General features: G+C 41.3%; 1 protein-coding gene across 1 annotated transcript in view; it reads right to left on the bottom strand.

The window, feature by feature from the left end:
• Window positions 1-13,085, bottom strand: part of prkdc (protein kinase, DNA-activated, catalytic subunit) — a 238,657-nt gene that overhangs the window by 87,608 nt on the left and 137,964 nt on the right. Inside the window, exons 52-54 of the mRNA XM_060824031.1 lie at window positions 6,909-7,014; window positions 2,140-2,264; window positions 407-556 (exon numbers count right to left, since the gene is read on the bottom strand). Of these exons, the coding sequence (XP_060680014.1) occupies window positions 407-556; window positions 2,140-2,264; window positions 6,909-7,014 (381 nt within the window). The remainder of the gene's footprint in view (window positions 1-406; window positions 557-2,139; window positions 2,265-6,908; window positions 7,015-13,085) is intronic.

The raw sequence follows: 13,085 nt of genomic DNA, 5'->3' as shown, positions 1-13,085 counted from the left end.
TGTAATGCAGACAATGTGGCAATGCAGAGAATGTGTTAATGCAGGCCAACATGCTACGTAAGTATAACATGGGTTCAGACTAAGAACTAACCACTGGCTAACTAACTAACTAAGAAAATATCTATAGTACTGCGTACTTTGGTCCTAACAGAGAGGGATGAACCAAAGTTATTCTGAGCCATTCTTATGTAATTCCTTGCACTGGTTTAAAAGTCACATTAACGGAGGCAGGGGACACATTAACCAGCTGGGGAAGACCAGCACAAATTTAGTGAACTGGAAAAAAGTGAAAATGCATTTGTGCTAGAATATTAGAAAAAGAGAATATAACTTAAATTTAACTAATACTGTAAGAAACAGAAAACAGATTTTCATATCACCTAACCAAGATAGTTCACCTACTCACCTATGACTCATGACCTGAGTAAAATCCTTGCTCTTCAGTTGAATATAGATGTCAGGAATTTCCTCTGCCCTATACATCACTACCTCGAGGCAGTGCGTTTTTAGAATGCCATATAGCTTTGGCATTAGGAAGAATGCTGCATTCATAAACCTTGAAAACAAATAATCACAAAGCACTTTAGAACTTCAATTGTTAGTACAAAATTCAATGTCCATTTAAAATTGCCATTACACTGATTGACAAAACAAAATTAGTGTTTCACCATGTTGTAATCAGACAGACATGATTACTAAGAGATTAATTCAGATTTCCAGATGACTGCCACAAGGTTGCATAATCCCCTTTTAACTGAATGATCAGTAATCAGACAAATATCAGAAACAAGACCTTACAACTCTTTCTTCATTTAAAATTTTGAAATCTATTAGTAGTTTGACTTTTAGCACTGCTTTGTGGGAGTCCTCTACTATTTCGGAAATAACCCAGAATAACTAAATTACGATCAATATTACAGGAAGAAAAAGCATTCCATCTATTTATTAACTGAACTTAAGAGCATGGAGTAACATGCCTCAGGTGGCAGTAAATCGGAAAGATTGATCAAGGGCCTTCCGGCCCAGAAATTATTCCTGCAGAGATGGGATGGTAGCAGGGTTCTGTTACACCAACACCCTGACTAACTGTTATCTTCCCAACTCCAAGTCCACCATCTCCAGATATAGAAAATTCCATCTGTCTGCTGCAAATGCATAGAAACCTGTGAAATTATGCTGTTCTTGCTAAGAAAATAAAATTAAGGTGGCACTTTTTATCCCATTCAACTGACTTTCATCCAAATCTCGCCAGAGACCTGAGCATTTTCCTGTGCAATCTTTCTAATTCTGATAGATAAAGCAACTTAACTGATCCTTGCATAAAATCAGTGCTGACCAAATTTAATCCTCACTAAGTCAGCACTAAATTTACAGCAATTAAAACCACAGTGGGATTTGATTTTATTGTAAATGTTGCTAACGGTCTAATGATTTAGTAAGGTATTATATTTCTCAGGGCTTTTTAATTATTAGTTTATTGAAACATTGCTGAATTACAGTCCATAACTCTTTGGAAGTCCATAGACAATGTAATGTTCAGCTGTGGTATTGCCTCCAAGTCAGAAGGTTGTGGGCTTACGTCTCACTGTAGGAGATGAAGCCTAACAGGTCTAAGACTCCGTCCTGAATAGAATTTTAGAGGACTCCATGACTTTCAAACCATTTGACAAATGGCAATCTCACTCAGAATATGCTGGCATAGTTAAGGATGCTATTCAGGAGCTATGATTGAAGATACAGCAATGTAAAGGGAACCTTACTCTGCATTCTTTTGCGCCTTTTATCTGGAAATGCTATACACTGTCAATGGAATTCAGAAGCAGAAACATTCTGACACACTTTGCAGTTTAATGGACACAAACTGAGTCTAAAACTTGAAATGGCAATAGAAACAAGTTTTCCACTTGTTTCTAGCTTTAACTGATTCACCCCCATAATATCTTCAAAACAAAAGATCGAATGAAACCAAAGTATTTCAAGTGGGCTACCTAGTTCAGCATTCATGCCTATGAAGTCAATTTACAATTCAATTTAAAATAACTGGAACAATTGAGTTGCTACACTTGTTTGTCTGAATCCGGAAAGTAGGATCCATGTTCGAGGTTGTGAAGAGATGCATTCCAAATTTTTAACCATTACCTGTCAGCAAAAGGTGGAAAATGCTTCACAATCTTGCTCAAACACACAATAAACTTGTCCTCCTTTGTGTTGTGAAGTTGTTGTAATTCCTTGACAACCAAATCATGAACTGCACAATCCATTGGCTACAAGATAAAAATACAATCAAATTAAACTCTACAGAATTGTAAATCAAAAGCTGGACAAAGAAAATTACAATAACTACGCTGCTTCTCTAGATAAAAAAAAGTAGAAAATTACAGAAAAGGAACTTCAAAACTGTAATAATTGGGCAAAATGCTGTGAATATTGAAAATGTTGGAAATAGTCAGCAGGTCTGGCAGCAATATGAAGATAGAAAAACAAAGACTGATAACTTTTCACCTGAACTGTACCTGACTTAACAACATGGTCAGTAAGGAATTCAGGAATCTTTGCTTTGAGATTCTTGTCGAATTATTTACTGTGTTTGAGTGGCAACTGTTCCTTTAACTTCTTTTGAAAAGCAAGTATTTCTGGATTATTAAGAGGCTGATGAGCAATGGGAATAGTATTCAAACTCCTGACAGGTTACTACTTGCAGGGCATTTTACTTAAATTCTTAGATTAGCCTCGACAATAACACCATGATACATAGGAGAGAATAGGTTCAAAAGGAGAAAGATGTCTACACTTTAATGGTGACAAATTAAAAGGTGTGCAACTCTCATGGTGGAAATGCAAGACAATTCATTCATATATTTAAAATTATGAGTAGCACAGTGGCTCAGTTGTTATGGACTAGAGTTCTATTCCACCTTTGAGTAACTGTGTGGAATACAGTGTCTGTATGGGTTTCTACTGGGTGATCCAGTTTCTTCTCTCAGTCCAAGATGTGCTGGTTAGGTAGATCAGCCATGCTAAATTGCCCTTTAGTGTCCAGGGATGTGCAGGCTAGGTAGATTAGTCACTGTAAATGTGAGGTTGTTGGCCACAGTGCAGGGTCTGGGTGGGGTCCTCTTCAGAGGATAAGCGCAGACTTGATGGTCTGAATTGCCTCATTTTACACTGTAGGGATTCTCTGATTCTATGTCCCTACAGTGTAATGGGGAGTCGAATTTCATTTTAACAATTGCAGTGTAGGCTTCCTTATGATCAGGGAACTGAGCAATAAAATGTTTACGTGAAGGTAAACTTTCTTTTTACAGCATTTCTTGTAGGACAGAAGGAACAGCAATGCTTCCACCAAACCCTTAACCCCATCTCCATACCCAAAGTTTCAGCTTTTCCTCTGCCAAGTGCAGCCTCTGGACAGGTTAGGTGAGTGGTCAGATGCATGGCAGATGCAGTTTAATGTGGATAAATGTACTACCTAAATGAAATCAATTTAGATAAAGAGGCAGTACAAAGAGATCTGGGTGTTCTTGTACACTAGTCAATGAAGGTAAGCATGCAGGTACAGCAGATAGTGAAGAAGGCTAATAGCATGCTGGCCTTCATAACAAGAGGGATTGAGTATAGAAGCAAAGAGGTTCTTCTGCAGATGTACAGGGCCCTGGTGAGACCACACCTGGAGTACTGTGTGCAGTTCTGGTCTCCAAATTGGAGGAAAGACATTCTGGCTATTGAGGAAGTGCAGCGTAGGTTCACGAGGTCAATTCCTGGAATGGCAGGACTACCTTACGCTGAAAGACTGGAGCGACTGGGCTTGTATACCCTTGAGTTTAGAAGACTGAGAGGGGATCTGATTGAGACATATAAGATTATTAAAGGATTGGACACTCTGGAGGCAGGAAACATGTTTCCGCTGATGGGTGAGTGCCGAACCAGAAGACACAGCTTAAAAATACAGGGTAGACCATTTAGGACAGAGATGAGGAGAAACTTCTTCACCCAGAGAGTGATGGCTGTGTGGAATGCTCTGCCCCAGAGGGCAGTGGAGGCCCAGTCTCTGGATTCATTTAAGAGTTGGATAGAGCTCCCAAGGATAGTGGAATCAAGGGTTATGGAGATAAGGCAGAAACAGGATACTGTATAAGGATGATCAGCCATGATCATATTTAATGGTGGTGCAGGATTGAAGGGCAAAATGGCCTACGCCTGCACCTATTGTCTATTGTCTTTTCCTCCCCAATATGTTGCAATCCCCATCTTCCCCCAATACTCAGATCTCTCACTACCTTCCTTTCATAATGGGCTCCCTTCCCAACATCTATATCCAAAACCTCACTGCTCATTTATCTCTTGCTTGATACAGATGCGACCATTCCTGCCATCAGCTAGTCAGCCTGTCAACATTGCCAATACTCGGCCAGAATTTGGAAAGCAAATGTTACAACAAGGTCCTGTGTCAAAAACAACAAGAATTCTAGATTCCCTGCTTTGTAAGGTGTTCTTCCAAATCCTCATTCGGGAATCAACCCAAATTTCACCATACACTGTCCTTCTCAATATTAGGACTATTGTGTTGTAAGGAAAAGAGAGAGAGAGAGAGAGAGAGAGAGAGATCAAGCCTTCCAATTTTGAGTTTAAGGAACACATTTAAATTTTATCTTTCCAGAACTAAAGGATCAGCTGAAGCTGGTCACAAAAATGCAACATAAAATTCCTGATAAAATAAAAACAATAAAATCCCAATTTGTTGACACTGTTACAATTGTCAATGATAGAAAAGACTCCCAACTCAAAGCACATGCAATTTGACTGTTCTTCTTAGGCAGTATCTTGTGGTTGAGGATGACTTACTTGCAAATAAAAAATGAATTTTAAGGTGACTGAAGAGTCCAGTGCACAGTCTGTTACCGATGTGGCAGACACCACCCCGATGGTGAACTTTTGAGAGGGTATGAGTGAGTCTGTGAAGGAGGGACTGAGTCTATGAGTGAGGTTTGAGTGAGTTTCTGAGAGATTGAGCTTGTGAGGGAGGGAGGGATGCAGTAAGTCTGCAAAGGAGTGAGTAACTCTGAGGAACTGTGTGGGTGATTCTGGGAGGGAGGTAAATTAGTCTGTGAGGAAGGAGTGAGTGAATATGAGGAAGGGAGGGAGTAGGTAAGGGACAGAATGAGTGATAGGGTCTATATCGGAGGAAATGAATCTGAGGGAGGGATGAGTGAGTCAGGGAGGAATGAGTGATAGGGTCTGTGCAAGAGAATGTGAAAATATTTGTGCTGATGGAAGTAGTAAAAAGAAGTCTATGAGGGAGGGAGGCAAGGACTGAGAGTCTGAGAGGGAAGGAGTGAGAGATTTTGAAGAAGTGAATCTGTGAAGGTGAGAGTCGAAGAAAGAGAGATTTTGCAACTGTGAGACTGACAGACAGCCAGACACACACAAACCCTCGCCATCTCTTCCTGTTGCCTCCACAAAATACAATCCACAAAGCAGGCTGGGAGTGAAAGAAAACTCAGACTGGAAGGCAGCCCTCTTGCAAAGCCCACTTTTGTACTAATTCTGCCAAGGCCAGCTCACTGTATGTGTCATGAGAAGCAAAAGCAAGGTCAACGTTCATTAAACTTAAAGCTTTAGTGCTTCCTTGTTCCACACATCTTGTTATTGGTGAATAGGACTTGGGACCTCTCTTTAGCTCTACTTCCGAAGTGAAAAGGCAGTTAAAGTTTTATGATAAAATATGTTGTGAAGAGGTCAGTGTTGGACTGGGGTAGACAAAGTTAAAAACCACACAACACTAACCTAGTGTTGTATGATTTTTAACTTTGATAAAGTATGTTGCAGAGCTCTCTTAACGATCTTTTTTTATCACTCACCTTCTTGAAATCCACATATAAAACTTGCTCATGAGCGCCTTGGGGAGAGAAAAACATTGAAATTTGGCCCATCCCACGTGAAGTTGGGAGTAGGCTGAGGAATGGAGGTTGGCAGTGAAATCCCCTCAGAGGCTGCAAGACACGAGGTAACTGCCCTGAAGCAACTCCAATGTATAATTCTAGACTTTATCAATACAAGATACAAAAAATGTCGCAAGTAGAAAAGTGTCAGAAATCTCTCCCTTTCCCATATTTACTGAGAAAATAACTATCAATCCATGAATACCTAGTTTTAAATGAAAATATTTTACATTCTTAGTAACAGTCAAATAGGTGAGCCATCAGGGCATCATATTCCAGTTACTGGCTGATCCCAATAGTTCCTCAAACAGTGACTTTACAATTTACCTCCCACCTGCAGGACAAGAGATCAGATTAAAACATTCAGAGAAAAGTTATAGTGCTCTAATCTGTAATACAATTGTCAACGTAAACAATACTGGCCCCTCTACTATGGTATGACATTTGATATAGGACAATAAAGAGGAAAGGTCATGAATTTCTTCAATGAGAAAGAGAAAAATGCATGCTCGATAATAGCTGTATCCACATTTACTCATCTCTGCTCTAAGACTGCTGTAAGATACAAAGGCACTGATGTGAGACTGAAACTGTGTTGCTGGAAAAGCGCAGCAGATCAGGCAGCATCGAAGGAGGAGAATCGACGTTTCGGGCATAAGCCCTTCTTTAGGAATGAGGAGAGTGTGTCAAGCAGGCTAGGATAAAAGGTAGGGAGGAGGGACTTGGGGGAGGGACGTTGGAAATGCGATAAATGGAAGGAAGTTAAGGTGAGGGTGATAGGCCGGCGTGGGGGTGGGGGCGGAGAGGTCAGGAAGATGATTGCAGGTTAGGAAGGTGGTGCTGAGTTCGAGGGTAGGGAATGATGTGAGACATAAAGACATTGCAAACTCAGATATAAAACCAATAAGCACATCTCCAAAAGCACAAAGAAGTTGTATGAATTAATTACTTAAATGTAATGGTACTCACTTTTCCTGCTAAGTATTGTAGGACAAGCCCAAGGACCTCTGCAGCTGCTGCGTAGACCTCTTTATAACGGGTTAAGGAAATGTTATGCACCAGTCTCTGAAAGAACCTGACAGAAGTAAAATAGAAATGAAAACAATCTAATGCAATTTTGATTGATTAAATGCAGTTTGCTGAGAGAATTTAGCATAAGGCATCACTGTACACTATTAATGCTGTACACCAGCAAATGTTTTTCCCCATTTGCCAAACACATTAATCTTCACTTTTTGAGGCAAACCTGAAGTGTCTTAATTGAGTCCTTTACACCAAGTGCAATTGTCTGAGCAGAAAATGTGTTGCTGGTTAAAGCGCAGCAGGTCAGGCTTTTGCCCGAAACGTCGAATTTCCTGTTCCTTGGATGCTGCCTGACCTGCTGCGCTTTAACCAGCAACACATTTTCAGCTCTGATCTCCAGCATCTGCAGACCTCACTTTTTACTACAATTGTCTGAGCAGTTAAATTATGTGTATCATTCAAGCCAAACTAATTAAAACAAAGTTTATTTTCCAGTCTGCTTGGACTAACTAAAGAGCATTAGGCATTATAGTAATCTAGCTCAATGGGAGGGATACGTTCTTTATTGGAGACTAAAATTGTGCAGGATATAATACAGTCAGGTGACCTGAACATGCCTATTTTCCACCAAGCAGCTTATGTATTACTATCCTTGATGGTTTTGGGACGCTCTTTGAGGAACAGCACAGACAGGTTGCAGTATGTCAGGAAGTCGGAAGCAAAGACCAAGATACAAATGTTGTCAGAATTGACTGAATCCTGAAGGACATACCTGCCAAAGTACACTTGTGGCAGATGGTGAGAGAACCAACAGGGAAAAAAAAACTATTTGACCTTATCCTCACCAATCTGGCTGACTCCAATATACCTATCATTGCACCACTACCATGCTAAACTGTATAGATTTAAAACAGAGCTGTCACTTCAAAACTGAAGATCCATGAGGTGTTGTGGACTATCAGCAGCAGGACTGTATTCAACTAACTTATATCCCAACAGTCGAGCATTTCAATCACTACTCTCACTATCCATGGCAGGCACTGCTGTTCAGAAGGGCAAAACAGACTTGTAGGGCCATAGTCATAGGGGATTCTATTGTGAGGGGAGTAGATAGGTGGTCCTGTGGCCGAAAACAGGACTCCTGGATGGTATGTTGCCTCTCAGGTACTCGGGTCAGGGATGTCACCGATCGGCTGCAGAGCATTCTAAAAGGGGAGGGTGAACAGCCAGTTGTCTTGGTGCATATAGGTACCAATGATATAAGTAGGAAATGAGATGAGGTCCTGAAAGAATTCAGGGAGCTAGAAGAGAAGTTAAAGAGAAGGACCTCAAAGGTAGTGATCTCGGGATTACTACCAGTGCCACATGCTAGCCAGCGCAGAAATGAAAAAATAGGCAGGATAAACATGTGGCTTGAGAGATGGTGTAGGAGGGAGGGGTTCAGATTTGTTGGACATCGGGACCGGTTCTGGGGAAGGTGGGACTATTACAAAATGGACGGTCTGCATCTGAACCAGATCAAAACCAATATCCTTGGGGGAGTTTTTGTTACTACTGTTGGGGATTTTTTTTAAACTGATGTGGCAGTGGGCTGGGAACCAGAACAGAAAACAAGTAGGCAGTGAGGTGGAGACTGGAGACTGTAAGAATTACAAAGAAAGCATTAATAAAGGGGAGAGTAGGCAGAGAGCAGATGAGCGCAAAAAAACTGGTGGCATGAAATGCATCTACTTTAATGCAAGGAGTATAGTGTGTAAGGCAGATGGACTTAGGATTTGGATTGGTGCCTGGGAGTATGATGTTATTGCAATCACAGAGACTTGGTTGAAGGAAGGGCATGATGATTGGCAATTTAATGTTCCAGGATATAGACGCTTCAGACAGGACAGGGAGGGAAGTAAAATGGGGAGTGGAGTTGCATTGCTGGTCAAGGACTATATCATGGCTGTGCTAAAGGAGCACACTACGGAGGTCTTGGGTAGCGAGGCATTATGGGTGGAGTTGAGAAATAAGAAGGGTGCAGTCACACTGTTGGGGCTGTATTACAGGCCTCCCAACAGTAAGCGTGAGGTAGAAGAACAAATAGGTAAACAGATTATGGAAAGATGTAGAGGCAATAAGGTAGTGGTGATGGGAGATTTTTATTTTCCTAACATTGACTGGGATAACGTCAGAGGTCTGGATGGGGTAGAATTTGTAAGAAGCGTCCAGGAGAGTTTTCTAGAGCAGTTTGTCAATAGTCTGATGAGGGAAGGGGCCATATTGGACCTGGTACTGGGGAACGAGCCAGGAGAGGTGGTAGAAGTTGCGGTGGGGATTTGTTTGGGAACAGTGATTTCAATTCTATAAGTTTTAGAATACTCGTAGAACAGAGTGGTCCTAAGGGAAGAGTACTAAACAATTATACCAAAATTAGGCAGGAGCTCGGAAATGTGGATTGGACACAGCTATTTGAAAGGAAGTCCACATTTGAGATGTGGGAAGCTTTCAAAAATAGGTTAAAGATAATCTAGGATAGGCATTTCCTGTTGAAGGCAAAGGATAGGAAGGGCAAGATTCGTGAACCGTGGATGACAGGAAAAATTGTACAACTAGCCAAGAGAAAAAGAGAAGCATACATAAGGTCTAGGCAGCTAAAAACAGAACGGGCCCTGGAAGAATATCGGAAGAGCATGACAAGTCTTAAACGAGGAATCAAGCTGGTTAAAGAGGATCATGAAATTGCTTTACCAAGCAGAATTAAGTAGAATCCCAAAGCATTTCATTCTTTATATAAGAAGCAAGCGGGTAACTAGAGAAAGGACTGGTCTACGAAAAGATAATGAAGGAAGGCTGTGTGTCGAACCTGAGAGAACGGGTGAGATTCTGAAATGATTACTTTGTATCAGTATTCACTGAGGAGAGGAACATGATGAATGTTGAGATTAGAGATAGAAGTTTGATTAGTCTGTATCACGTTGACATAAGTAGAGAAGATGTGTTGGGTAGGCTAGAGATTATTAAGGTGGAAAAATCCCCAGGATCAGACGGGATCTATCCCAGGAGGCGAGAGAGGAAATAGCTGGGGCCCTGACAGATATCTTTGTGGCATCCTTAAATACAGGTGAGGTGCCGGAGGACTGGAGGGTTGCTCATGTTGTCCCCCTGTACAAGAAGGGTAGTAGGAATATTCCGAGTAACTACAGACCAGTGAGTCTGATGTAGGTGGTGGGAAAGTTGCTGGAGAAGGTACTGAGGGATAGGATCTATTTATAATTAGAGGAGAATGGGCTTATCAGTGATAGGCAACATGGTTTTGTGCAGGGGAGATTGTGCCTTACCAACCTAATAGAGTTCGTCGAGGAAGTGACCAAGTTGATAGATGAAGGAAGGGCTGTTGATGTAATATACATGGACTTTTGTAAGGTGTTTGATAAGGTTCCCCATGGTAGACTAATGGAGAAAGTGAAGTCATATGGTGTTCTAGCTAGGTGGATAAAGAACTGATTGAGCAGCAGGAGACAGGGAGTAGTAGTTGAAGGGAGTTTCTCAAAATGGAGAAAGGTGACCAGTGGTGTTCCACAGGGGTCAGTGTTGGGGCCACTGTTGTTTGTAATATACATAAATGATCTGGAAGAGGGCATTGTTGGTATGATCAGCAAGTTTGCAGATGACACGAAGATTGGTGGAGTAGCAGAAAGCATAAGGGACTGTTAGAGCATACAGGAGGATATAAATAGACAGGAGAGTTGGGCGGAAAAGTGGCAGATCGATTTCAATCCAGCCAAATGTGTGGTGATGCATTTAGGCAAGACTAATTCTAGAGCGAATTAGACAATGAGTGGAAGAGCGTTGGGAAAAGTTGATGGGCAGAGAGATCTGGGAGTGCAGGTCCATTGTACCCTGAAGGTTGCTCCACAGGTGGATAGAGTGGTCAAGAAGGCCCATAATATACTTGCCTTCATTGGACGTAGTATTGAGTACAAGAGCTGGCAAGTCATGTTAACATTGTACAAGATATTGGTTCAGCCGCATTTAGAATACTGTGTACGGTTCTGGTCGCCACATTACCAAAAGGATGTGGACGCTTTGGAAGGGGTGCAGAGAAGGTTTACGAGGATGTTGCCTGGTATGGAAGGTGAAAGGTGAATATGAAGAAAGGTTGAGTAGGTTAGGTTTATTTTCATTAGAAAAAAGGAGATTGGGGGGACCTGATTGTGGTTTACAAAATCATGAAGGGTAGAGACAGGGTGGATAGAGACAAGCTTTTTCCCAGGGTGAAGGATTCAATAACGAGAGGTCACGCTTTCAAGGTGAGAGGTAGAAAGTTTAAGGGGGATGCATGTGGCAAGTACTTCACACAGAGGGTGGTGGGTGCTTGGAACACATTGCCAGCAGAGGTAGTAGAGGCAGGCACAGTAGATTCATTTAGGATGCGTCTGGATAAATGCATGAGTAGGTGGGGAGCAGAGGGATACCGATGCTTAGCAATTGACCGACAGGTTTAGACTGTACATTTGGATTGGCTCAGACTTGGAGGGCCGAAGAGCCTGTTCCTGGGCTGTAAATTTTCTTTGTTCTATCCGACCAGAGGGCCAAATCTCGTTCAATCAGAAGCTAGCAGAACATTCCAGAAACAGCACCAGGCAAATTAAATCTTTCTGTTTGCCAGTAGCTAAATCTTGCAGTTTATCACATTATGCCCATTTCCACTGTGAGCAAGTGGCAGAGTAGCAATGTCATTCGATTAATAAGCCAGAATTCCAGGCTAATATTGTTCAGGGTTCATTGGTCTGAATCCTACCTTGACAGATGGTGAAATACAAACTCAATTTTTAAAACTCTTGAATTAAAAGGAAGCCCATTGGCAACCATGTAACTACTCATTATTGTCAAAACCTATATGGTTCACAAATGTGAACTTTCTTTCAGGGAAGTTAACAGGAGCAACTGCAGGCCATTCAGCCTTTCAAGTTTACAAAGTCAGTCAATAGGATCACAACTCAATATCCAACTGTTCCCACTTTCTCCCCATACCCTTTGGTTCCTTCAGTCCTAAGAATTATATCTCATTATTTAAATCATCCAGTGTTTTGGCCTTAACTGCTTTCTACAGCAAAGAATTCCACAGGTTCAACACTCTCTGGGAAAAGAAATTTCTTCTGTAAAAGCCTATCACATATTCTGAGACTGAGACCCCTGGGTCTGATCTTCCTAATCGTCAGGAACATCCTTTCTACATTTACTTTGTCGAGCCCCGTTGGCAATTTATAGGTTACTAAAAGATTCTCCCTCAATCTTCTAAATTCCAGTGAATATAGCTCTAACTGATCCAGTCTCTCATCATACATTAATCCTGTCATCTCAGGAATCAGAAATGTCCTTTCTCATAAGGAAACCAAACTGTACTTAACATTGTACAAATTGTCTCACTATGAAGGCCTATATACCATTATCTGTCTTCACTGCATGCTAACTTTCAGTGACTGGTTTCAGGTCTTGTTGCATCTTCCCCCTTTCCCAGTCTATAGTCATTGAGATAATAATCCGCCATCCTTCACATTTATGCACAAGATACTTCATCTGCCAAAGGCTGCCAACTCACTCAACTGGTCCTAATGACAATGAAGCATCTCTGTCCTCACAGCTCACCCTCCTACCCAACTCTGCATTTCTACAAAATTGGAGATATTGTATTTAGCCCCTCATCTAAGTCATTACTGTATACTGTGAATAGCCTGACTCTAAGCACTGATCTCTGTGGTAACCCACTAGTCAGATCTACCACTCAGAAAAGACAAATTTATTCCTTTTTGCCAACCAGTTCTCTATCCATGTCAGTTCAATACCCCAATCCAATGCACTTGAATTTTTCATGCTAATCTATCATGTAACACCTTGTCAAAAGTCTTCTGAAAGTCCAACTAAACAAAGTCCATTGGCTCCTCCTTATCAATCCTACTAATTACATCCTCGAAAATTCCAGTAGATTTATCAAGTATAATTTCTCTTTCATAAAATCATGCTAACACTGTCTACTCCTGTCACTGTTTTCCAAGTGCTCTGTTATTAATTCTTTTAAATTGGACTCTAGTGTTCTCCCCACTACTGACATCAGGCGAAGTGGTCTATAATTCTGTTTCT

The sequence above is a fragment of the Hemiscyllium ocellatum genome, chromosome 4, assembly GCF_020745735.1.
Source record: "Hemiscyllium ocellatum isolate sHemOce1 chromosome 4, sHemOce1.pat.X.cur, whole genome shotgun sequence".
Taxonomy (NCBI): domain Eukaryota; kingdom Metazoa; phylum Chordata; class Chondrichthyes; order Orectolobiformes; family Hemiscylliidae; genus Hemiscyllium; species Hemiscyllium ocellatum.
This window is presented reverse-complemented; position numbering and strand designations above follow the sequence as displayed.